We start from the raw sequence: 24,570 nt of genomic DNA, 5'->3' as shown, positions 1-24,570 counted from the left end.
GCCAGGGGAGTTTTAGATTTGATATCAGGATGAATTTCTTAGTAGAAAGGGTGGTTAGGCATTTGAACAGGCTGCCCAGGGAACTGGTGGAGTAACCACCCCTGGAGGTGTTCAAGACACTTTTGGTGTGGCACTTGGGGACATGGTTTAGTGGTGAGTGGTTGGATTTGATGATCTTAAGGGTCTTTTCCAAGCTAAAGGATTTTATGATTCTAATGTGACATCTATATCAGTGTTGATCTTGTCTGTAGACCTTGTGATTCTCAATGTAACTTGTTTTGCCATCTGAGATACCTCCAGAGAGCCCTCATCTCCCTCCCTTTCAGCATCTAACGGAAACGAATGTTCAGATTTAGAGCACCTGAATTACTTTGACAGTTATAGCTTAGATGAGTCAGCTGGTGAAGACCGCAATAATGACTCTTGCAATTTGCTTTGGTAGTTTCCTTTAGTAACTATCAGAGCACTCCTTACATTTGACTGCTGGTTAACTTTGTGTTTCCATATTTGTGATATGATGCATTTTTAATACTGGACTTGTTTCATAATATGAGTAAGATTTCACTCTACATTCAGTCCTGGAAACTTGAGTTTGAATCCTGATCCTACAGAAAGCTTATGCCTTTCTTGTTTAGCTTGCCTTTTCTTTCTGTGTAACTAGGATGGCTTCATGGGCCGTCCTGTTTGTCCAGCAGTAAACATTCAAAAAATGAGTGGGGCAGTTTGAAATCCATCTAGATAACATTTAGTAGACTTCTAGAGCCCCTCAAACTGCAAATTCAAGTTTCTGAGTGTCAGTCCAGTGTCATAGTCTTGGGCAGAGGCTGAATCTCAGACCACATGAATTTGTAGACGTTAATTCAAAGTTAGGTTATAAAGTCATTTTGGAACAGAGGCAGGTCCCAGCAAAATATGGAGTGAGGAAAAGATAGATTAATTTGGATTCCTCACCATTTCAGTTTGAAGTGGGAAAAAAAGCTATCCAACATACTAACAAGTTAATGAAATGTGAATTCCTTAAATACTCTACTGAATAGTATCTTTATTGCCCAGTAGGGATTCTTAATACTACTTTTTTTTTTTTTTTTTCTTTTTTTCTCTCATGGAGAGTTGATAAATTTAACTCTCCTCTCTCCATCCTCTATCCAGCCACTAATTTCAATAAAATTCATCAAAACCCACAATTTCTGAGACTTTTACTACTGTGTTACATGATGTTGAGAGACTTGCTGATGTATTCAAAAATTAGGAGCAGATAGACGAATGTAACTATAAAAACGCATAGTTGGAATGTGTGAGTCTTAAAAATATTTGGTTCCTTCTTACTCCTGTGGGCTCTGAATCAACCTACGGGTGTTTTTAAGGTAGGTTACTTAAGAGTATGCTTAGCCACTGAGTCCTAACACATTATTTGTATGATTATCACTATTTGACTGTAATACTGAAGCAGAAAGCTCTTCAAAGAGAGTAAGTGGCCTAGTCCAAACTGTAATTTTGATACAGAGTGGAAGTGAAAGAAGCAGCAGTTTGCAGAAGCCCCAGCAGGGAATTTGCCACCATTCCCAGGCAGCTTGAAAACCTGGACAAGAAATGAGTACAAATGGAATATGAAAACTAAATTTCCTGTGTGGTTGCTGAAGCTTGTTTTGAACTAATTTCTCAGTTCTGCATGGGCCAAGCATGAACACAACATCAACCAGACCTTTTCAACTCAGCTCCCCCAGCCCTGCCCTCGCATGGCAGGTAGTTTCAAAAAGTGGGTAAGTGACCTCACTCTACTAATCTGTAACTGGCTCAGCAAGGGAGAGCTTTCAGAGAGGCATTCATTTTCATCTGCAAGAATAATTATCTGCTTTGCTTGATGTGCATCAGCTAGCTTTGTGTATTTGATAAATGCTGTCATTTGATGATTAGATTTTACAAAAGGGAATTAGATGAAAAATAGCACGTAACTAATTAGCGGCAAGCAATGTGGAATTAAAAGGCAGACAAGTGTGTGGAACAATGCTTTTATTTCACAGATTCAGGCGCATTAATGATTAAGCATTCAAGTCATTGAATCCTGAAATGCTTTGACTCTCAACATAGGACATCTCCCTCTTTATATTTGCATCTCCTGAAGATTTACTAAACACAGTGAATTTTCTCATTTAGTGTAACTAATTTTAGCAAGGACTGATCATACAGAAAGGCCCTGGCTAAGAGTTACATTGACAGATCATGTTTCTGAATCACATCATTTGTATTCAGGGAAACTCATTGGTTGAGATGTTCAGGCCTAGAGGAGCTAATTTGGATTCAATAAAGCATCCACACATGTACACTAATGAAAATATCCACTTAAGTCCAGTTATTTCAGTGTGGCTTGAGGAGATGCTTTAAGTCAAAAACCTTCTCTAGTGTTTTTGCTGAAATTGGAATCTGGGTTTTGGGCGTTCTTTTTTAAATCCTTATCTTATTTAGTTTTAAGGGCTTTTTAATGGCTACTGAAGTCTCATTTCTACTGGCCAGTAGTCAGTCCTCCATTTCATGACTGTTAGTAGGGTCACAGCTGATGCATGCCACAGATGGGAAAACTGTATAACAGAGCTAACCTTTTTTTCCTTTTTGCTAAGGGATTCATTTGCATTACACTGTGCATAGGAAGGCTGTGGAAATGGAAAGAATCCAAAACTCAGCTCCTTTTGGATCTATTAACTATAGGAATTATTACAAGGTCAGGATAAATCCCGGGGGTCTAATTTGCTATTTGCTATACTACAAGAAAACAAAGACTTAGCAGATTTGCTAAAAAAACAAACAAACAAACAAACAAAAACACTAGTGAAGAAGGAATCGAGACTGGATTTAACTTTTTAGCCCCACGTGGTACCCCACCGCATTGGTTTGCACACACGTATGGATACCTTCAGAGAAAGAGTGGTGAAATGCAAACTTACAGTATCGTTGGGAGGGTGTTTCACTTAGTGAAGAGATGAAGTTGCGTAAAATATCACAAGAAAACATTTATAGGGCCTAAGACATATATAATCAACTCACAAGACAAAGGTGACAAAGGAAAAAGGATGTTCATGGATGTCGTTGGAGCCTCTTAGAGAGAATGTGATCACAGAACAGGCAATTGTACAAGGCTGTGGCTGCCCTTGTAGATGGGTTTCCTCACTGCATGGTAGACCTTGTGTTTGGTTGTACATCCTGAAGGAATAGTTTCCAATATTGCTACCTGCAAGTAACCTTGTTCTCATAACAGCAGTGGAGCTGTAGTTGACTAACATTGAATTTGACTAACACTGTAATTGACTAACACTACCACTGGAAGAAATACCAGGCCAGTAAAAGCAGGGAGTGAGTCAGTTGGATTTATTTAGCTGTTTATATGAAATTAAGAGTCACTTTTTACAGTTTTATTGTGGAAAAAATATTCTATGGTGAAACATATATCTATATTTTGTGGATTACACAGACTTGTTATTTCCAGGTGTTGCTATTTCCCCCATCCTGGCTCAGCAAACCTCTGCTTAGCAAATTTCTTCATCACATGCTTAGGTTCCTTATTGAAGTGAGACTGTGGAAAGCAAGTTCAAGACTGAAATAAGAAGGTGTGAGGATTCCTGACTTCTGTATGTTGGATTGTATCTTGCTATTATGGTCCCTTTGGACATATATGCATGTAAGCAGCATAATGTTGTAACAGCTTAATTTGCCAGCATTGCACATTACACCTAAGAGTAATTGCACTCAAAGCAACTGAAGTATCTAATGAGGTATGTACACATTCAATTCCTGCCTAAGGAAAATTAAAGATAATAAACAGTTAAGATGGCTGTTACAGTTTGGGAAATTATGCCTACTGAAGTGAATAGCTCGCTTCAAAGTCAAGTTCAGAACTTGCGACTACTCTTTCTACACAGGTAAAGAACTACAGGTCACAGCATCTGACACCAAGGTAAAACCTCAGCTGAGCATACTGTTTCACTCTCTTCTTTTTCTTTGCCAAGAAGGAGAGTAATGACAGAAGGCCAGGCATAGAACTATCTGGGAAAATGGAAATTTTGTTCTAAAGTACGTTTGACATTTTGAATCTCGCTTCCACTCTAAATTGTAACAGAAAGGGAAAATATGACCTTTCCCCCCACTGTGAAATGGCAAATCTGAAAAGAAGAAGTACTCTGATATGGTTAAGTGTTTACTTTTAATACAGACCTGTTTTGCTAGAAGAGAAAAATCCAGGCAAATTATTAGTTGTTGTCAAAGCGCATCTTTTTTTTTTTTTTTTTTGCCATATCAAAGTCATGTTTCTCAACAGTATCAAATACAAGAAAACAAAATATATATATATATTTTTAGACTGTTTGCCTTTAAACTTCTGTATAAACTGAAACATTTTGATAAAACACATTGATTTGGATGACTCTTATTTGCTGACGGAAAAATTCCTGTCAAAAATACGCCAAATAGTAATCTTGTAACAAAAGCTTGATATGCTTAGGGTAGAGATGTCATGATCTGATCAGCAGAGTGATACAGATGCATTCTCAGCTTCGTGGCCAAATTCTGCCTGCAAAAGAAACCTTATATTGAAGAGCAGTAAATCCTGGAGATAAGAGCTGCAGGATCTTTACAGCACCATGCCTATCTGCAGGAATCACAGCCTCATTAAGATGGGCCTCTTAACCTGTCTGGTAAGAGAAGGGCTTGCCCAGAGAACAGGTAGAAAACAGAAAAAGGGATAGATAGAGCTAGACGACCAAGGAGATTAGAGAAGAAAGAGGATGATCAAGAAACTGCCAGCATAGGAGACAGAAGCTGTCACTGGTGACCTTCCAAGGAGTTTGTTCATAAACCAATCTCAAATTCCTGAGGCTCAGGAAAAAGAAGATCTGATATGCAGACCCGTATCTATATGTCAGGGAGGCAGAGCAATGCATGCTTATTTCAGGTTTTATAAGCACAGTCAAGTAAAAACTGGCTTTGTGTGGTCTACAGCAAATGCTTACCAGGAAATCTGAAGTGGCTTTTTCTTCAGAGCTGGCAGAAATGGTTGAAAAGTACTTCCACAATTTTGACTTACAGGGAAACACCACACCTTAAGAAAGAATACATATATATTTCTATTTGGTTGGAAAATATAGAACTTAATATTTCCTATAAGCTGAGTGGAACAACAATAAACAAAGCAACAAAGCAATACTTTTGAAGAGAAAAACTGCTTGAATTTGGAAATGTTTTGACAACAAGCCAACTGCCAACTGACAACTGACAGCTGAAGAGCAAGCAGGAACATGCAGCAGGTTTCTGTTTAGTGAGCTAAACAGCTGGAGGTATCAGAACTGCAATACACGAAACTACCCCTAGCAATTGTCCGAATCCTCTGCCTCAGTAGCTGTATTGATCATCTTGCCACTAGCTGATCATCTTGCCACTAGCTAATCATCTTTCCACTGTCTGGTTCCTGCCTGCAGTGCACTGAACAGTGCTGCAGTTACACCACTGTGAGCTGATAATAAGGTGAGGGGGAAAAAAAAAAAAGAAAGAAAGAAAGAAAGAAATAGGGGTGTATTTCCACCTAAATGTTTTCTGTAACCTTTACGCTTTCATACATACTAATCATACATACTAACCATACAGAGCTTTCTGATTAGTATTGCTTTTATTGATTTCACTTTAGCAGTCAAACACCATATGGGATTGAACAATCAAACACTTCATTTAAAGATGTTGAAATGAAACATCTTGACACTTTTTTTTTTTCCCTCCACAACAGACTTTTTCTTCTTTTTGGAGATCTGCATGTTATTATTATTATTTTTGCTACGAGAAATGTGACCAAGACTAATTACTAACTTGCTCCACCTTCTTACACTGATATCCACAAATGGACAGATTCTCATCTGGTGGGTGGCCAAGGAATCTGAGTTCCATGGACAAAGCTCCATGGAGATCTTTGCTCTTAATTTTTTGTGGCCTTCATCTGTGCCAAGCAAGATGACAGAGTGGATGCCTATTGTTCTAGCTCTGTAAAGGAAGAATCAGGCCCACAGTCAGGAGCAGGTATGTGTCAGTAACACAGTGCAAAACAAAGTTTTGGTCAGGCTTCGATGCTTTGGGACATTTTGGTCGCACAAGCGGTAGTGATCGTGTGTGCGGCAGTTCTCCTCTGTCCATGGTGCTCAGATGGACCCCACGTGGAGATACCAGAATCCTTCCCTTCCCCTCGTCAGAAAACACAGTTATTTCTGTGGTTTGTCCTTGTCCATTGAATATTTTATTAAATTGCATTACTGTCAGCTTCACATTCATAAAGCATTCTGGTGATAATCTATGCCATCAGGAAGAAAACTTATGGGGCATTGCTCAAACCATTGGTATGCCCAAGCAAGCTGATATTTCTCTTGTAGCAGAAGTCATGTATCTCTGGTAAATCATGTATCAGATCCCCATGAGTCCACCCACCCAGCCAGGTTTCTCAGCAAAATCTTCTCACACAAGTTGTGTCAAGTCCCGTCTGTGCCATTTCAGAGGTAAAAGCGTTCTCCAGAAGTCTTTCTGAGACCACTGCTAGACAAGGATCTGTAGCCTACATCACCTCTTTCTGACCATGTCCTTCCTTGTTTCTGTATTTAAAACCTGTGTGGTGGTGAGGGTACTGGTGGAACCTTTCCTGACTGATAGGCCAGTGTACCTCCTGGACAGGAGGCACTGAAATCAGGCTTACACTTTTTTTTTTTTTTTCTTTGAATGTACAGCCTGTGGGAGTTGCTTGGAAGCTGACACTTTGGGGTTGCAGGGAGATCCTAAAGCTGGGACAAGGTGTGTCTCAATGGAGCTTGTAGTTTGGTGATCCTGTGCCTTGTTCTTACGAAGCAAAGGGAGCTGTGAAGTGGTGGGTGTTGTGAGTCATGTGTCTTGGCTTTCCCTGGCAGCTGTATAGCCTGGAAAAATTGGAAGTAGTCTGGGGACCAGGCCATGGATAAAGAACCTTTGGAGGGTGAGCTGGATGGAGTTCTAGGGACAGATTAGCAGCTCTAAACTGATCAATGAGAGGCTCAAGGATCTCTCAGGGTCTTCTTGATGTGCCTCTTGCTTTTCCTGACTTGTGAAAGTCCCTGTGAATGACAGCACTTTTCCTTTGCACACAGGGGAGAATATCTGCAGTTGCTAAGCCTGATGTATAAATAAGCAAAAGCTAAAGATCCTGTGAACAGGAAGGATGACATTTCTCAGCTGTGGTGACCCTTGCCTGATACAGGAGCTCCTTGATGTAGCACATTCCAGGCCACCTCAAAGCAGGGAAAAGGAAATGTTTTTAGGCAATTAGGTGTTGAAAATATTAGCCCACGCTTCTCTGATCCTTGTTTTTGATGGCATTTGAATTTCTCCTTCCCAGACTCCAGGATATAGGAGTAAGGTGAGCACCTTAAGGTTTAGTAAGGGTGGGGAAGGCACACTGTTGTTCTCTCCAAGGGCAACCACATGCTGAATGAAGAATGTGAGCTGTTGTATGATGGGCCCAAACTATAAACCCTGCTCAAAACAATCTAGGGGGTAGAAGAGGGGGTGGTGGTGGTGGTGGTGGTGGAGGAAAGACATGGCCTGGAAATACCACGTTAATTGGACAGGAAACCTGTGTACACACCTTCAGTGGGCTCCCAGATTCACTTCTCTGGTCTAGCTATCTGGCATAGCTCTGCTGAGCCACTGGTAGAGTGAGTACGGAGAGCAGAGCATCAGAAAGGTACCCACCCACATGCCCTTTGGACTGGGCGCATAGGGGGTGAGTTAGGGACTGAAACAAGAGGGCTTGTGTGTTTTCCCCACCCCCTTTCGTTATTATTATTTTTGATTTTCCGAAGGCTGTCAGCAGAGGTGCAGCACACCCAGCGGAGCTCCCTATCGGGTTCTGCTGGAGGTGACTTTCTGGGAGCTCTCCGGGTCAGACCCCGGCGGGCAGGCGCCGGCCTCAGCGTCGCACCGCGCCCCCCCCCCCGTCCCTGCAGCAGCCACCCGGGACCTCCCCGGGCCGAGGAGGCGCCGCGGCCCCTGGAGGGGACCGGTGCCCTCCTGCCGTGCCCGCCGGACCCCTCCTGCCCCCGCGGGGCCCTCCCCGACCTTCAGCCGAGGTCGCCCAACGGGGCTCTGTGCCAGCGCTTCCCCCGGCCGCCGGCTCCGCTGCTGCCCCATCCCTTGGGTCCCTCGGGTGCCTCGGGGGTCGCGGTCCCTCCTCTCCCGCTGGTGACAGGGGGCGGCCAGGCGCAGCGCCCGTCCCCTCCCGGGACGCGAACGGCGCAGGGTGAGGGAGGGAAGGGAGCCGAGCAGCCGGCCGTCCCTCTCAGTAAAGACCAAGGCGGAGGAGGAGGGACGCCAAGGCGCCGCTCCCTGCCCGCATCCCTGCCTCTGCAACTCCTTCAGGACCCCCGGGACCAGAAGGGGTCTCCAGGGAGGACCCGGCACGGAGGACGCGGGTTGCTCCGCCACCTTCCCCCTTTCGCAGGAGGGCGTTTTTGCCGAGATCTCCCCCGGCACACCGCCGCGCTCACACCGGCTCCCGAGGCGATGCGAGGCAGCAGCGGCAAAATACACCAGCGGGCCGATCCCCACCCCCGCCGGGCGAAGCGGCGAGGATGCCCGGCTCCTGCGGGCGGCCGGGGACACGCACCCCCCCGCGGCCGGGCAGGGACCCGCTCGGCGGCGGGCACCGAGGGGCGAGGGCTGCGCAGGGAAGGGGCGGGCGAGCCGGAGGCAGGGGGAGGGCGAGAGCCCGGCTCCGGCAGCGGGGGAGGAGGAAGGAGGGACCGTGTCGGTGGGATGGTCCGGAAATCCCGTGATAAAAAGAGGAGCGCGGGGGAAAAGTAGGGAGAAGCTCCGCACTCGTCCCCTCTTTTCCCCCTCCAGCCCCGCGCCCGCAACTTCCCCAGCAGCCCGCGGGCACCTGCCGCCGGCTCGGCACCGCACGGCACTGCACAGCACCGCACACCCGCCGCCGAGCGAGGTACCGTGCCGTGCCGAGCCGAGCCGGGCCGGGCCGGGCCGTGCCGGGAGGGCAGCGCGGAGAGGAGGGGAGCGGGCAGGGCGACCCCGGGTCCCTCGGCGAGCAGCCCCGAGGCTCGCCCGGTGCCCGGTGCGGGTCTGGGGGCGGCAGCCGAGCTCCCCGCGGCCGGTGCCAGCAGAGGGAAGCAGCAGGCTGCGCGGAGGGGATGCTCTCCCCGGGAGGGATGCAGCCCGCTCGCTGGCACGGCGCCGGCACGGTGGGGTTGGCGGTGGCGGTATCCCCCGGGGGGACACACGGGCAGCTCGCCCCGAGCCCCGGCTCGCCCTGACGGCCGCCGGGATGCCCCCGCGCCGCCCGCCTGCCCCCGCTCGCCCTGCCGGGCACTTGCGGAGCGCTTCACCTTCAAACGCCCCCTCCGGCACCGAGGCGGCGAGGGAGAAAGTTCAGGGCTGCCTTCACGCCTTGCTGCCCGGCTGCGGGGGGAGGCACTGCGCCCACGGGCTCGCCGCCGTCCCCCCGGGGCCGGGCCTGCCTCGTCCCGCGGGGCCGGGGCTGGAAACTTGTGGAGGGGAGGAGAGCTGCGGGAGAGGGGCTGGGGAGGGCCGGGAGGCTGCCTGTCCTCCTCCCGGGGGCACCGAGCCTCTCGTGTCTGTGCCTCCCTGCAGGCTGCCTTCCGCGGAGCCCCGGCCTCTGTGCATGCGAGGTGTGAAGCTGGGCGGCACCCCCAAGCCATCGCCATGGATTTTGTCATGAAACAAGCCTTAGGAGGTAAGTGTGGTTGGCACGCGGGGGGCCTCGCGTCCCCCCCTTTTCCCACTCACCAAGACAGGGGACGGGCGGCTGAGAGCCCCTGGCAGGGCCCGCAGCTGGGAGAGGTGTTTGGGAACCGCAGAGGAGCATGCCAGCCACTGATTCATGATCCCAGAGCCAAGTGTGTGAAGAATCTGGGCAGGAGAGGGCAGCAGCAAGCAGGGACTAAAACCCCATGCCATGGGAGAGGCCTCCCGCACCCGAGGTGCAGGTCCTGGGTCACACCTGAGCTGGCCCCTACCTGCTGGCCGCATGCACGGTGCACAGGCCCTGCTTTGCTTCTCCCTGTCCACCGAGGCAGCTATTACAAGGGCTGCAGACAGGCTTAGCCAGAGGAAACCCAAAGAAAGAGTAGCAAGTTGTGTGTGGGGGAGCCCCCTTCCCAAACTCCTGCCAGACCTTGGCCAGACCTTGAACAAAGAATGGCCAGTGCAGGGAATTTTTGTACCTGGTATTTGGAGAAGTTTTTTTTTTTTTATTATTATTAATATTATTGCTGCAATAAGCAGGGGAACAATAATAAAGTATTCCCTCACAACCTATGTAGATCTGTGGCAGACCTCTATGACAGTTTCGATGTGTTTCCTCCCATGTGCGATGAATTATTTTCACCTGGTAGTGGGAAGTCGGCAAGGCGGCCGCGTGGGGGAGAGAATTGTGCCGCAGTTGTGCTGCCTTCCTGGGCTGCTCAGCCTGAACGCTCAGCCAGAGCAAGACTGTCAATGGGACGATGCTGAACACAGGCTGCCACTGGGAGCTGGTTGGCCTCCGAGGAGATCCACGATGTGGTTCTGATCATTCTCGTTTGTGCTGTGATGTGTGCACCTTCCATTAATTTTCCTTCGTTGGTGAAATTGTAGTCATGGGACTGAGGGGATATTTCATGCATGGTGTTATTGATATCATATGCATTTTCAACACATGATAGGGACATTTGCTGCAGGACTGTTTTCTGTGGCGTGGAAACATGTTTTTCATCTTTGAAAGGAAAGAACTGTGTTTTTTCATGAAGGGAGTAGTTAAGAACAAAGCAAGCATCCCTGATTTTCATTGGGGTGTTTTGAATGGGAAGAGCAAACTGGAGAAGAAAGGTATCTTCGTATCTTGGTATTTTATGCCAGCAAGTAAGACCCTATGTGAGAGGATAACTGTTTTTGTGGTAGCAGTGTTACACCACATTACTCTTTGGTCCCTGTTTTGAGGGAGAAATAGTTTTGAGGACAGCAGGTTTTGCACTGTTCTCTACAGTGTGAATGAGGTTGCTTACACAGGAGTGAACAAGTGTACCTGAAAACTGGAGATCTAGCCAGTGCAGCTGGAGATCGGGCAATCCACTAAGGGGAAATAACTGCTTAGAGACTGCAGTTAAAGGCAGGGGGAGGAGGGTTGCAGCAAAGGAGTAACAGCTGAGATGCATGCCTTTTCTTGTGGTGTAGTGACTAGCCAGACTTGGAAGCAGTGTGTGCTTGTGCTAAACAGCATTTACTCTGGGCAGACATTCATTCTAACATAATATTTCACGCCAGGGTCAGGATTTGCATTATAATAGGAGATGATGAGAAAGCAAATCCAAAAAGCATCTGTTGGTGAAGTCTGAATTTCTAGTGTCTCAAACAAGATGCTGCCCAGGGCACTAGATCTTCTGCCAGACGACCTACTGGATTAGCAAAATGTGCCTGGCTCTTGCCCCTTGCTTGATAAAGGAGAAGACTGCAGAGTGGTAAAAACCAGGAAGTGGTAATTCATTAAACAGAGACCTATTTTTAAATTGGAAATAGTTTTGAAGAGGAAAAACGCTATCTCCTGAGGCAAATGTATTGTAGAAAGTAAGAGTGCTTTTGGACACTGGTTTCCCACCCGGTGTTCAAGCCCCAGCTGATGCAAGCACTGTAATCTGGCTGCATTGGTACAGCGATCTGAGGGCCAAAAGTTACAGTTTATTTCCTTAATTATGGGGCCAGATCCCTTTTTGTCTGCCAGTTCTGAGAGCCAGAAAGAGATGCCCAAACTGAGCAAAGCACCCAGCCTCTGGTGGGTGACAGGCTTGCTTTGGACAGGATGCATTGTGTGGCCTGCTAGCAAGCTTTTTCATTAGACTGTGACTGTGCGATTTCAATTTTACATGTCTTTTCCCAAAACACCTCTGAACTTTTTTTGCTGCTTGCTTGTTGTTTTTTGTTGTTGTTGTTGCTTTTATTTATTTTTTGTTTGTTTGTTGTTTGCTTTGTTCTTCAAAAATTCGTATTTTATCTTCAAAGCCTCTTCTTGCATTCGTGGAAGAAAGAAAAAGAAATATTCTCATTTTGGCAGTAAGGGCCGCTCCAATTTGCAGAGGGTCAGGCCTGCTATAGGTATTGCCCACAGACCACCTGCAGCCATGACTGCTTAATTCTTTCACTGTCTCACCTGGGGACACCTCGCAAAGGCTAGGGGCCAGCTGGGTTTCCTTGCATGAGCACGAGTGCATGGCATTTCCTCTCCCAGGCATCCAGCACCAAAATGGGTCTCAGGCCAGAGCTAAGAGCCTGGGTCTGACACCTGCTTGCAGGTGGGATGCTTTTGCAGGGAGAGCCTTTTGCTGCCGTTCAGTACTTTGCAGAGCTCTGAAACGTGTGAGGACTTTGGGATGAGGTTGCATTCTGCTGGCGCGATCAGAGGAGGTACGGGAAGGACAGCATCAGGGCTTTCCCACCTCCTCACTCCCCTTCTGGAGGAAGAGAAGGTCTCACACTTCGCTTCATTAGTAAACAGTGGCCTTAGGAGGAAACTCCTTGTGGGAGTTTTCCCACCGCCTTTGAAGCAACCTCTGAGGGTGTTTCCTCAGTCTCTAATGGCATCTGATGATCAGATCTGCTTTTCCTTGGAGTTTTGACAGTCATAGGGTATAGTAAGCAGGAAGGTGTTTTGAAAGGTGGGTGAGATGAGTTAGCAGGCAAGGAAAAGCAGATATCTTGTGTAGTGTAGGGCTGCTTTGTTTAGGAGCCTGTGTGACTCTAGAGGATTGGGGTTTTGTGAAATTAGTTTGGCGGGTTATTGTATTGCTGAAACAGAATGTGTTATTTCCCTGACTCGTGGTTAGAGGGGGTCTGCAGAAGCCTGCTGTTTCTGTGCAGTGGAGAGCTCTCTTCTGCTGTGCTGCCAGCACTGGGATTTTGCTGCTAGCCTTGGCAGCAGAGACTTTGCCTTGCTGTTGGCAGGAGTGAGATGTGTCTTTGCAAATTCCTGGCATCTTCAAGGTAAAACCTCTGACCCCTTCATCAGTAGTGGGGGCTGTGGTCCAGGAAATGCACTGCAAATTATTAGCTTATTTGGCCAGTTGGTTTCTATGGCTTTTTTTTTTTTTCTACCCAGCACATTTCAGCGCTCTTTGTCAAAAGTCCCCCCGTTTACTGTTTGTGTGACAGTGCAGGCACCACAGATTTGAAATGCAGTCATGATTCTGATTTGCTGTGTGGGATGACAAGAGGAAAACAGCAAGAGGAAACCTGGGGGCTTAAAATCACTGCTGTCTCTTCCAGAGAAGCGACAGAGACAGCAAAAGGGTGTTTTATACCCCTGCCCCTGATCAGAGCTCTCCCACACCAGCAGGCATTGACTTAAGTGTATACTGGTCATTTTCCTGTTCCTGTGGCAGATCACTAAGTGAACACAACCAGGATGACTGCATGATTGCATTTTACACTAGGATCGCTCTTTTGCAAGTCAGGTCAGAGCTCTGGAGGATTATCGTCATGATTAGTAAAGCAAGGTGCATGACTTCCCAGGAAAAAGCTGGCAGTGGAGCCCCTGAAATGGTCCCTAGAAGAATTTAGCCATGATGTTTTTCACTGGACATCATTTACCTCTGCATTGCTTGTGTGAAAGCAAGAGGTACATTAACATCTGTCTACCAAGTCATAGTGAACTGGCTCACTTCCTTTGCCACTGTGGTATGGACAAACAGAGAAACTGGGCTGAAGCAGAAGAGACACTAACCTTCATGAAGCTCTGCTAGCTACCTTCCTTTTACTGGGAGACTTAAGGGCCAAGGAACTTAGGCATTTCATATGGAAAAAGAGAAGGGGAAAGCCCATGGGGAGGTGAAGCAGATTTGTCTGAGATGTCTGAGATCATGATGTGATTGAAGAGAAAGAGAGAATTTCTTACGGCAGGAACTGGCATTGTGCAGGCCAGAAGGCTGTGAAGATGTGGATGTTACAGAACAGCCACAATAGCTCCTGTGCTGCTTTACAATGGTGTATTGCAGGGCCCTTTTAATGTGCGCCTTTTATCACCAGACAGGAGAAATGTGTAGCTGGGATGCCTGTCTTAAATAATCACTTTTCCTAATGTCAGCCCGTGTATTATTCATGTAACTTACTTCATGTAATGATTCATGTAGAGGGTGCTGTCTAAATTCTTTCTTCAGGCTGCCCTAATCCCATGAATTCATTGTGCATTGCAAGCCCCATGCAGGAGGAAGAACAGACTTGTGTTTCTGTTTAGATATTCACTGGGCTGTACTATGGGCATGATTTTCTGTTTTATTGGCAGCAGCTTAGAGTGAGGACTGCTGCTTGGCATTCACTTCTTTATCCATCAAGATGAAATGGAGAATTGTTCACAAGGATTCTTAAAATACTGTAGGCAGAAGACAAACGCAACCAGATTGCCATCTGGAATGTGTCAGCAGAGGGGACTTACTCCTTTCTGTCCCCCAGCTGCCGCTTTGGTTCAGCTAGGTATAACACAAAACTCAATTCAGAGGGAATCCCCCTGTTCTTGAAGGTAGGCAGGGATTAAACCCTCCCGAAGATAATAGGATTTAATCAATGTCCATAAGCTCTGCAAGAGGAGACCCTGTGCTAAGCTTATGTTAGCGAAGATGTGAGTGTGTGTGAAGGGCAGATAAGCCTGGATGGAAACTGTGCTAGTGTTTAACAACGTCTTAGCAGCTGCCTTCTGTGTGGCTTATGAAGCGCATGTTTTGCTGCTGCATTTATCTCACTTCACTTGTTTGTGATGTGCGGATTAAGTCCTTGATTTGTCCTGGAGATGTCAGCAAGATAGAGCACTGTTAAAGGCAACACAGACCTGTCCACTGTGGCACAGAGCGTGGAACAGGCACAGTGGTTTCTGCCTTCTCCTCCTCAGCTCAGCCTCATCTCTCACATCTGCAGTTCCCTGCTGATCCTTTCCTTCTCTGGGACCTCATCCATCAGGTTAGCTGTGCTCCACTGCTTGTGAGGTCCTGGGGCAGGGCTGAAACCATAATGCAGAACTGTATGCTGTAGTGCCCAGAAGAAGTGCAGGTAATTGCTGCAGGGGTCTTCACTGCCTGCAATCCTGGAAATTTGTGACATGAGGTATTTCATTTTGCAGTCAGATGCTTCCAAATCATAGACTGGAGAATCTCAGAGGTGAAGCAGGAGGCCTCCATCCCACTGCAGCCTTTGGTGAATGTTGGGGGCCCATCTGCCTCTGTTCTCAGATAACTTCTTCCTAAATTCTTAAGTGAGTAAGAGCATAAGATGAAGGCTGCAACCTCGGACTGCAGCATGTTTATGCTGATGATCCACTATCTTCTAGGTCCTTTCTACTTTGTCTGATGCTTTGAGTATGTGCATTTTAATGACATTTTTAGATGAAGAGGTAGCATTGATATCTGATGGATACATTTTTCAGAAAGGATGGTTTTATTGGCTTTTTTTTTTTTTAATGCATACTGCTGGTAAAGAGATTTTCTTGAAGCAATTGGATTATGCTGAGCGCAATCGTGATGTCTGTTACCAAGAAGAGGGTAGAAAGGAGAATCCTATGTAGGTGTGTCCGCTTCAGAAAAACAAAGCGAACATAAGTTCTGCACCCGTTCGAGGCCTTTTAATCTACAGCAGCTCTGAATATTCCTTGTTTGATGCCAAATTCTCCCGTGGCAACCTGTAGATGTTGGTTTGTTCTTCATGAATTCCCATTAAAGCCAAGGAGGAGGACGTTTTCCAAGGAAGCAGATCATTGGTTGTAGAGGTGATACCAGTGAAACAACTGATAAAATAAAGGCCAGCTGACTTACTCCATCCATGATCCAAACCAGGAGGAGAAACACTGGCAAAGTCCTTTCTTCTTATGGAAGAATTCTTATGGAATTCTTCAGGAAGCTTGGTTTTGTTTGCTTGCCTCTGTTGGGTTTGTTGGTTTTCATGCTTTCACCTGTGTTGTCTGCTCTGATCTTACATCTGTTTGACACATTTGTAAGCTGGTACTGAGAACAGAACGTGCTTGTTTAGTACCCTTACATGAAATTAGCAACCTTCAGCCTGGTGCTTGTAGAGATATGCCAGGAAGAACTTAACTAAGACTTGTCCTGCTGAGCATTTTCTTGCCAAGAGCCTGCCTGGAGTAGAGTGACATGGATGAGCAAGAATCTTTCTCTCACAGAGAGGGAAGAGAGGGAGAAATGAGGAAACTTCACATGCATTAAAGAGTTTATCCAGGATTTGGTTATGGCAGAACAGAAGACGCTTCTTGATTCTTGTCCCCTTTGAAGGAAGTGCTGCATACTTTTCATGTAAACATCTATCTATATACCTGGATCTTTCTGGCTTTTCTTTTTTATATATCTTTCATAACGAAAGTTGGCTATTCTGCAGGCCGGAGGAGCATGGGTCTCTCTTACCGACTGCATCCTTTTGGCAGAAATTGAAATTGTCAGTGCTGAATTTTTGGACTGTGCTGCATAGGAAACATCTGCAGCAGCAGATGTGGAGCTGGGCAGGAGTCTAGTGCATGATGCATGACATTTACTCAAACTGTTCTGGTAACAATGGGACTCTGAAAATGTAAGCCATCAGTTTGCCTATGGCCCATGGGTAGTGGAAAGTTCAGATACAGGTTCTAGCAGTCTCCAGGATGGGGATCCAACAGTTTCTCAGGCATTTAGGGAAGGGATATAATTCTTCGAGTGGTGGCTCTGGGATGTTAGTCCCTGTGTGCAGCTGAAATTTCTGTTTTCAGTTCCAACAGCTGCAGATGAAGCACGCTGAGGCTCTTCTGAGCACTCTAACTCTTCTCTTCCAGTGGTAAGGCAGAGAGCTCTCTGCCTTGAACACTTCTCACTGGGAGGCTGCAACTCTGCACTGCTTGTTACATGCGCTGGGATCAAGTGCTCGGTCAAGGCTACACAAAACCTTAAGCATTTGCGAAGTTGTGGCTTTGAGAACTGTCTTGGCTGCCGTCTTATTCTCTCTCTGCCAAGGCTTGGTTGCGAAGTTGTGGCTTTAGTTAGTTCTGCTTCTTGCAGATTGGCATTAGTGATGGGTGTGCGTGTCTCGAAGGACGCAGGGCTTTGCTGAGAAGGCTGAGAATTTCCACAGGTTGCCGAGTGGACAATCATGTTGTTTGCTAGAGGGTAACAGCTGCAATTACTGGCATGGTGGAGGTTACTGGTAGCACTCCTGTCACTGGTATGAATCACCGTGCATATTAGAGACAAAACAGTTTAAGCAAATCGTGTATCTCTCTACTAGGAGCAAATCGATGATCACACTGTGCAATTCAATAATTGATTTTTTTTTTGTGCAGTTTTAAATGAGCTGATTCAAATTGGTTGGACAATGTCACTGTAGAAATGCATTAATACATCAAGTAAGTTTAATCTGACTTCTGATGTGCGTCTTACTGAAATTTGCATTTGTCATTACGTACAAGAGTGAAACTGCTTATCGGCTACTTATGATTTTGCAGCATGACTTGAATCTTGCAGCTTTTTTGCAGTGATACTGACCTTGCAGGAATGTCAAACGTGCGACATCAACAGGAACTCGGGATTGAAAGGGCTGTGCAATACCTTCTGTGGAAAATAAGGAAGGAATTGAAGAAAACAATGTGGTGCTTTCACATCGAAGGCCAAATAAACTCTGCCACACCTCTCTCTCAATCCCCCTCCTCAAAGGAAGAGGGGCAGGGAGAAAATGTGATTGGAAAAAAAAGGCTTATGGGTTGAGATAAGGATAATTTAATTAAAGGGAAAAGAAAGAGAAAAAAAAAAGTGAAGGCTGTGTGGAAACAAAGAGTGAGAAAACAATTATTCTCTACTCCCCATCAGCAAGCAATGCTCAGCCACATCGTGGGAAGCAAGGCCTCAATATGCGTAGTAGTTGTTCGGGGGGACAGACGTATTCATAAGGAGAGCCCTCCCTTCTCTTCCCCACCTTTTATTGCTGAATGTGACAATGCACTGTATGGAATATGCCTTTTGGTTGGTTTAGGTCAGCTGCCCTGGTGATGTACCTTTCTCACTTTTTGCACAACCCCAGCCTGATGACTCTGGGGGGTTTGGAGGGAGTCCTGGTGCTGTGCCAGCACTGCTCACCGATAGACAGCACACTGGTGTGATACCTGTGCTGTTCTAGCTACAGGTGCAGAGCACAGCACTGTATGGCCTGCTGCAGGGAAAGTTAACTCCATCCCAGCCAGACCCAGCACAGAGCCCAGTCTGTAATGGTGGAGCGGTTTTGGTGACTCTTGCCTACTGGGAGAATGGGAGCAATGAAGGGGAAGGCAGACAACAATTAAAGGGAAAGGTGTGCAAAAGAAATTTGTGTCACTGCTTAAGCTGGCAGATAGCTGAACTGTCTGTACCTCTGTGTCCCTGGATTCACCTCTTCTTTTCTGATAGTGAACCCAGGCAAGGTTGACCAGCAGAAAAGAAGATTGAACCTTTTGTTTAAGGTAACTGGGTGTGAGCTGGTTGTCTCAACTGCTGGCCTCATCTGTAGGAGAACCCGGTGTGTCCTTGGGAAAGTCACTTGCTCTCTGGTTTAGGTGGTGATTCTCCCAGCTCCCCTGCATAGGAAGCAGTATGTGGCTCCATTATCCCTAGAGCAGGACAGGGACAAGTGTGACACAGGCACCTGAAGACTGCCCTTCTCTTCATGGGAAGGTGATAGCATCCTATGTTGTTCTGCCACTCCTTCCTCCATTTGTTGGTTCTTGGCAGAATGGAACTTGCAGACTCAGTGGACTTGACCTGATATTTTCAGTGAAACTTCTTTGTTCATTCTGACTCCTTTCCACAATTTTATTGCATCTGCTGTGAGACCTTTTGCATGCTTCCTGAAGGGGCAGAAGCTGTGGGACTGCTTAGTCTTTGTTCCAGTACCTGTCCCAAGTATGTGTGTCTGCTATATTCCTTGAAAATGCAGGTGTTAATTAGAATTTTAATTTGCAAGAGGACTTTGGAAGGGTTTTACTAAAACATTTTTTTTAATGAAAAGCTTTTAAATACACAGTTTGTATTTTCTCAGCAATCAAGGAGAGAAACACTCAGCACAAACTTGAAAGACTGTGAGACTAAGACATCATATCCAAACAGCTGTGTTTTTAATCTGTGACAGCCCTTTATTTTATACTGGAATTAAGTGTACATGTGCCACTCTTCCCTGACACCAGTACCAAGAGAAAAACAGCCCGTGGCATTTGATGGCGATAGCAGCATTAATTTTTAGGACCGAGGCATCTTATAAGAATTCATGGCAATTTTCTTTTTGCCTTTGGAAATGGCAGAGTTTCATCCAGTCTGTTTCATGCTCTTTTAAAACCAGCCTTCCCCAGTCAGCTACATCGCTATCAACTTCTTTGCTTCCCCATCAGTTATACATCAGATGCAGCATTGCAAGAACTGTTGTCCAACTGTTGTACTACTGCAGGTTGAGACTGCCCTGCTGTCTCTGGAGGGCTGAGAAATTCCTAGTGATGCTCAGGTGTAGGGTGTGGCAAGTTGACTTTGAATTCAAAGCGTTTGGTCTGGGATTTTGGTTTAAGCCCTCAAATTTTTGATGAAACAGGCAAATAAAGCAGTCCAAAAGAACAGCAGAAGTTAGTGCTGGTTTTGAGTTATTGTTATTTTCCTCAATAAAGGACAAAGAAGAAATCCATGAGTGACTCTTACTGAGTGAAATGTTTTGTGAATGAACCAATTTCTCTTTGTACTTTCATTCAGATTTATTTTTTCATTAAATAAAATATCTTTTTCTTAAAAAATGATGATGAGAAGAAGAAGCTATTCACAGGTCTTGATAACTGCCAGCACATCAACCTAGCTGCTTCTGTGCACACTTCTAACTGGGTATAAAACTGCCTGTGAGAGTGTTTGGAAAAAACACCCTGTCCTCCCTTGGAGACAGACAAGTCTCTCTCTCTTCCTTTTTTTTTTTTTTTTTTTCCCCTCCTGCATTCTTTATATTTAAAGCCCTCTTCATGTGACAAATGTAACTTTCCCCTATGTATTTTTCTTACTGCACAGTTTAAACATCAGCTGTTCCTGTTCCATATCAGCCAAGCTGCACAGTGATAGATTAAAAGGAACATGAAAGAGGAAATTTATAATTTCATGGAGATGCATTAAAATGCTGAAGAAAAAGGTTAAGAGGGGACACAACTGCTCTCTCTGAATACATGAGAGAGGTAAACATTGCACTGAAGGAAGAGCTACTTAAGGTGAAGGACAATATTGGTAAAAGGATAATGGGAATAAATTGGCCTTGAACATACTTGAGTCAGGAACTAGAAGAGTGTTTCTGGTTAGCAGAAGAGGAGAGAGGTGGTGAGGGGAGCCTGCTGCTGGGGGAAGTGGGGAGAAACAGAAGCTGGTTCTCAGGTGGGTTTCAAAACATGTGTCAGTGTAATTGTGCATGCTATAGAGATAGGGCCAGAAAGGCAGGCAAATTATTTTCTATCTTGAGTACCTCTGTAGCAGAGGTGTTATATATATATATAAAAAAATTTATTACGAGATTAATATATAATATGTAATGTTTATGTTTTATATATATTGTAAATATATATATAACAAAGAACAGACAGCCTCTGACTGATCATTTATAAGAAGCTCCATAATAACAAAATCCTCTTTAAAAGATATTTAGTTTTTATACTCAATTTTGATGTTGTTCTAATATGTGACAGTCTCTGATGTGGTCGAGGGGTCTCACCCAGCTCAGTGGGGACCACCAGTGGCAGCCACCCCTCTGGGTGAGGTTTTCATACAGTTGTGGTTAGATCTCCTTTTTCTGAAAACTTTTTATCCCTGTTGGGTCTGTATTGTGAGGAGGAAAGGTCTGCCAGCCATATCATCTTACTGGCTGGCCCAAGGGTGATCTGAAATCAGCTGTCAGATTCAAATCGAAAGGGATGTTATTTCAAATAACTTAGTGTATTTGCAAAGTCATTTCTGGAATAGCCGAGTGGTTTGCTTCTGAGTAAAGTAAGCTCACAGTGCCAGCGGATGTTTTTCTAGCTGTGATGTTTTGGCCGAGGCGGAGATTTTGGTCTTCACATAACAACAGTATCTTGAAATTCCCCATGCGGTAACAGGAGCTTTGGCCCTGCAGCTGAAGTGGACTGTAACTGTGAGCCCCTCTGGCTGGCTAACAATACATGTGTGGCATTAGACATGTTTTTAAACACTGAGATCATTTTAACCCACCTGTCACTTCCTTTTCCACTTTTGTTTTTGTGTCTTTTTTCTCTGTACAGCTCTATTACTTCTACATGCAGTTCACATGGAGGCATGCTTTTCTGCACTGCTGTTTTCAATAACCCTTTTTCATTTGTTTTACATTACAACTGAGAAATAAATCATTTCAGAGCTAGGGGTTCCTGTGGAATCTCCTGCCGATTTTGAACGGTTGTCTGAGAACAAGCTATTCCATGTCTTTCTCAGTACGTCCTGTTACTTGTGATGGCAGATTGTTAGACTCAGTTTGTGCTCCTCAGTTTCTGGTCCTGTTCCCTCCCTGGCCTCAGGTTCATGTTCAGGTGATTTAAATATCTGCCTACGTAGGTAGTTTAGGAGTGTGTCTTATGCTGGCTTGTGACCACCTTGTGTGACCAGCCAGGAAAAGAGGCATAATTTGTCTGCAGGCCTGAATGATTTGGGTTCAGATTATCTTCTGCAGTGTTGTAAGGCTCAATCCCCACAGCTTGATAGTTTTCTACCCAAGTGTCCTTAAAACTGTGATTACTTGAGGAGTGCCTTTAGGAAGGTCACACAGGCAAATGGTAGGAAACCAACTCACTCTCATAGTAAGATGTTGGCTTCTGGAAGAAAAGAGCAATGTGCTGTCCCTCTCTGCAGACTATGGATCTTATATGGAGTCCAGAGAAGGGCAACGAAGCTGGTGAGGGGTCTGGAGAACAAGTCTTACGAGGAGCGGCTGAGGGAGCTGGGGTTGTTTAGCCTCGAGAAGAGGAGGCTCAGGGGAGACCTCATCGCTCTCTATAGGTACCTTAAAGGAGGCTGTAGAGAGGTGGGTGTTGGTCTATTCTCCCACGTGCCTGGTGACAGGACGAGGGGGAATGGGCTAAAGTTGCGCCAGGGGAGGTTTAGGTTGGATGTTAGGAAGAACTTTACCGAAACTTTTACCGAACTTTTACCGTTTTTAAAGAACTTTTACCGAAAGGGTTGTTAGGCATTGGAATGGGCTGCCCAGGGAGGTGGTTGAGTCACCATCTCTGGAGGTCTTTAAAAGACGTTTAGATGTAGCCCTTAGTGATATGGTTTAGTGGAGGACTTGTTAGTGTTAGGGCAGAGGTTGGACTAGATGATCTTGGAGGTCTCTTCCGACCTAGACGATTCTGTGATTCTGTGATTGTATAGTCTGGGAGCACACTTACCGGGCAGAGATCTGAGTGCAGTTCACATCTCTCTGAACACCATGGTCCCTTAACCAGTGTCAAGGTGCTCCCTTTTCTGGCTGTGTGGAGATGTCCTGATGTAAAGACAATGTCTTGCCTTCTGGTTAAAGGACTTGAAGGTTTTGCTTTTCAACAGTCATCTGATAAAATCTTGCAGGTGACTGTTCCTGTCTGGACCTCAGTTCCTCTTTTCCAAGACTTGGGTCCTTGCTGTGCTCGCGGATCTGCTGACACTTTGCTGACAGGTGCTGAAACACATCCTCTTGATCACCACCACAGGCAAGAGTGTTCTCCTTTCATGCTGGCTAAAGTGAAGACAAAGCTGCTGTGATTTTAACTCTGCCTCATACCCTGAGTCTTCTCCACAGGTTTAACCATCTAACCATGCAGTGAGTGTCAGCTTCGATGCTTCGATGCTTCCAACTATTGTGAATTGCCCATCCTGAATTAAGAACACCCATAATTTTTTGTCTCTCAGTTATGGGCATGTTGTCTTATTGCTGGTCCTTACATGGTTACTTGTCTGATACTTATTTAGGACTCACTTTTGTGTGTATTTTGCTTAGTGCAGTAGAAGACTAGGTTCCTTTTATGTGCTTACAAAATTATTTCTAATTAAAAGACTGTGATTGAGCTCATCATTAGACAGCTAATCTACCTCAACAGAGATAAGCTCTGGATAAGCCAGTGAAATTCTGGGCTTGACTCTGCACAACAGCATCCCGAGACTTGGACACTGTTCTGATATGGCATTACATAAGTTATAAATATCAGCTTTTCTAAACATGTCCTTTTGGGCAAAGATCTGTCACTCTACAGCAGCTAAAGACCAATGTTTCTATTCTTTTTTTATTTTTTTTTTCAGATGCAAGGAAAATAATCACATTTTTTTTCTTCCTCTCCTTAAAAAATTCATTACACCCCCTCTGCCCCCCTTCCTCCCCGCTCCCCGCCCCCCCCCCCCCCCCCCGAAATCTCATAGGTTTAAGTATTTCTTTCCATACAGTCTGAAAAGGATGGGTGACATCTGACCATCTCCACTTCTGGATATGCATGGAAGAGGACTTTGAGGCACATTATTAGGGAAAGGCTGGCTAACCCAGAGATAGTATTAGTTACATAAGATTTCAGACGTACCTCAAGTGCAGCATTGATGCTTTGGAGTGAAGCAATTATCTATTTTGTTGTCTTAAGAACAGAGCGACCTAGATTCTCTCTTCTTTTTTTTTTTCTTATTTTTTTCTCCTTTTTTCCTCACGGGGTGGCCCACTTAGTTGATTAAACTGCAAGTCAATTATAACTGGTTGTGTTACAGTTGGGAATAAAGCAGATGTAAAAAGACGAGTTGATAAAGTCATTTATTTTTTGCCTTTTTGGTTAACTGGAAATTATGGTCGGGATTAAGTGAAAAGCATTAGTTCTAGTAGCTTTTGGGTGACTGACATCTCGCAATAGCCTTTGCTGGCAGTGTGGAATGTCAAAGTGATTCAAAGAAAAGTTGTGCATTTCATGGTATGAAAAAAAAAAGGTACTGGTCTAATTTATAAAAGATTTAAAATGAGTGTTAAATCCAAAAGAAGTCCAAAGTCAATGAAAAAAAGCAAATGAAGTGACAGCCGGGTTCACATTTTATCTGAAGTGAATCCATGAAACTATGCACTATTTATGATTTTGATGCACTATTTTTAATGTACTATTTATAATTCTGGTGCATCTGCAAATACTGTAATAAATCATCAGAGGTATGGGGAAGACAATTAAGTTATCCAGGCAGATTTTGCACATTCAGTTACCAAACTCCATCTGAAAACAATCCATGCTACAGTCTTTGGTCACAGAATTATCCTTTGGGTTAAGTACACGACAGCTAAGTAGGAATAAACAGAAAGCCAGATAATGTGTGGTTCATGGTAAAGCTCATGTTTAATGGAAACCGACATTGGCCAGGGTGATATTTGTTCACTCAGCTGTTGTTTTCTCCTCTTAAAGCCTTCTGTGAGCTGAGAGGACAGAACAGAACCAAATCTGTTTATTGCAGGACAACCTGAGAAATAAAAGCCCTCTTCCTATGAAATTCAAGGACGTAAATGATCCAGTGA

General features: G+C 45.3%; 1 protein-coding gene and 1 long non-coding RNA gene across 2 annotated transcripts in view; one reads left to right on the top strand and one right to left on the bottom strand.

The window, feature by feature from the left end:
• Window positions 1–3,362: 3,362 nt before the first annotated feature.
• LOC308186040 lies at window positions 3,363–23,421 on the bottom strand. Its single transcript, XR_013943877.1, has 4 exons — window positions 22,225–23,421; window positions 9,811–22,181; window positions 4,998–5,086; window positions 3,363–3,565 (listed from the first exon to the last, which is right to left on the bottom strand). It is a non-coding gene; the product is annotated as an uncharacterized lncRNA (long non-coding RNA).
• Window positions 8,764–24,570, top strand: part of CPLX1 (complexin 1) — a 128,244-nt gene continuing 112,437 nt past the window's right edge. Inside the window, exons 1-2 of the mRNA XM_080574881.1 lie at window positions 8,764–8,989; window positions 9,655–9,757. Coding sequence (XP_080431007.1) covers window positions 9,727–9,757 — 31 coding nt within the window. The 5' untranslated portion in view covers window positions 8,764–8,989; window positions 9,655–9,726. The remainder of the gene's footprint in view (window positions 8,990–9,654; window positions 9,758–24,570) is intronic.

Source organism: Anser brachyrhynchus (assembly GCF_964034855.1).
Source record: "Anser brachyrhynchus genome assembly, chromosome: Z".
NCBI lineage: Eukaryota > Metazoa > Chordata > Aves > Anseriformes > Anatidae > Anser > Anser brachyrhynchus.
Note: the sequence above shows the minus strand (reverse complement) of the source record. Positions and strands in the feature narration are given on the sequence as shown.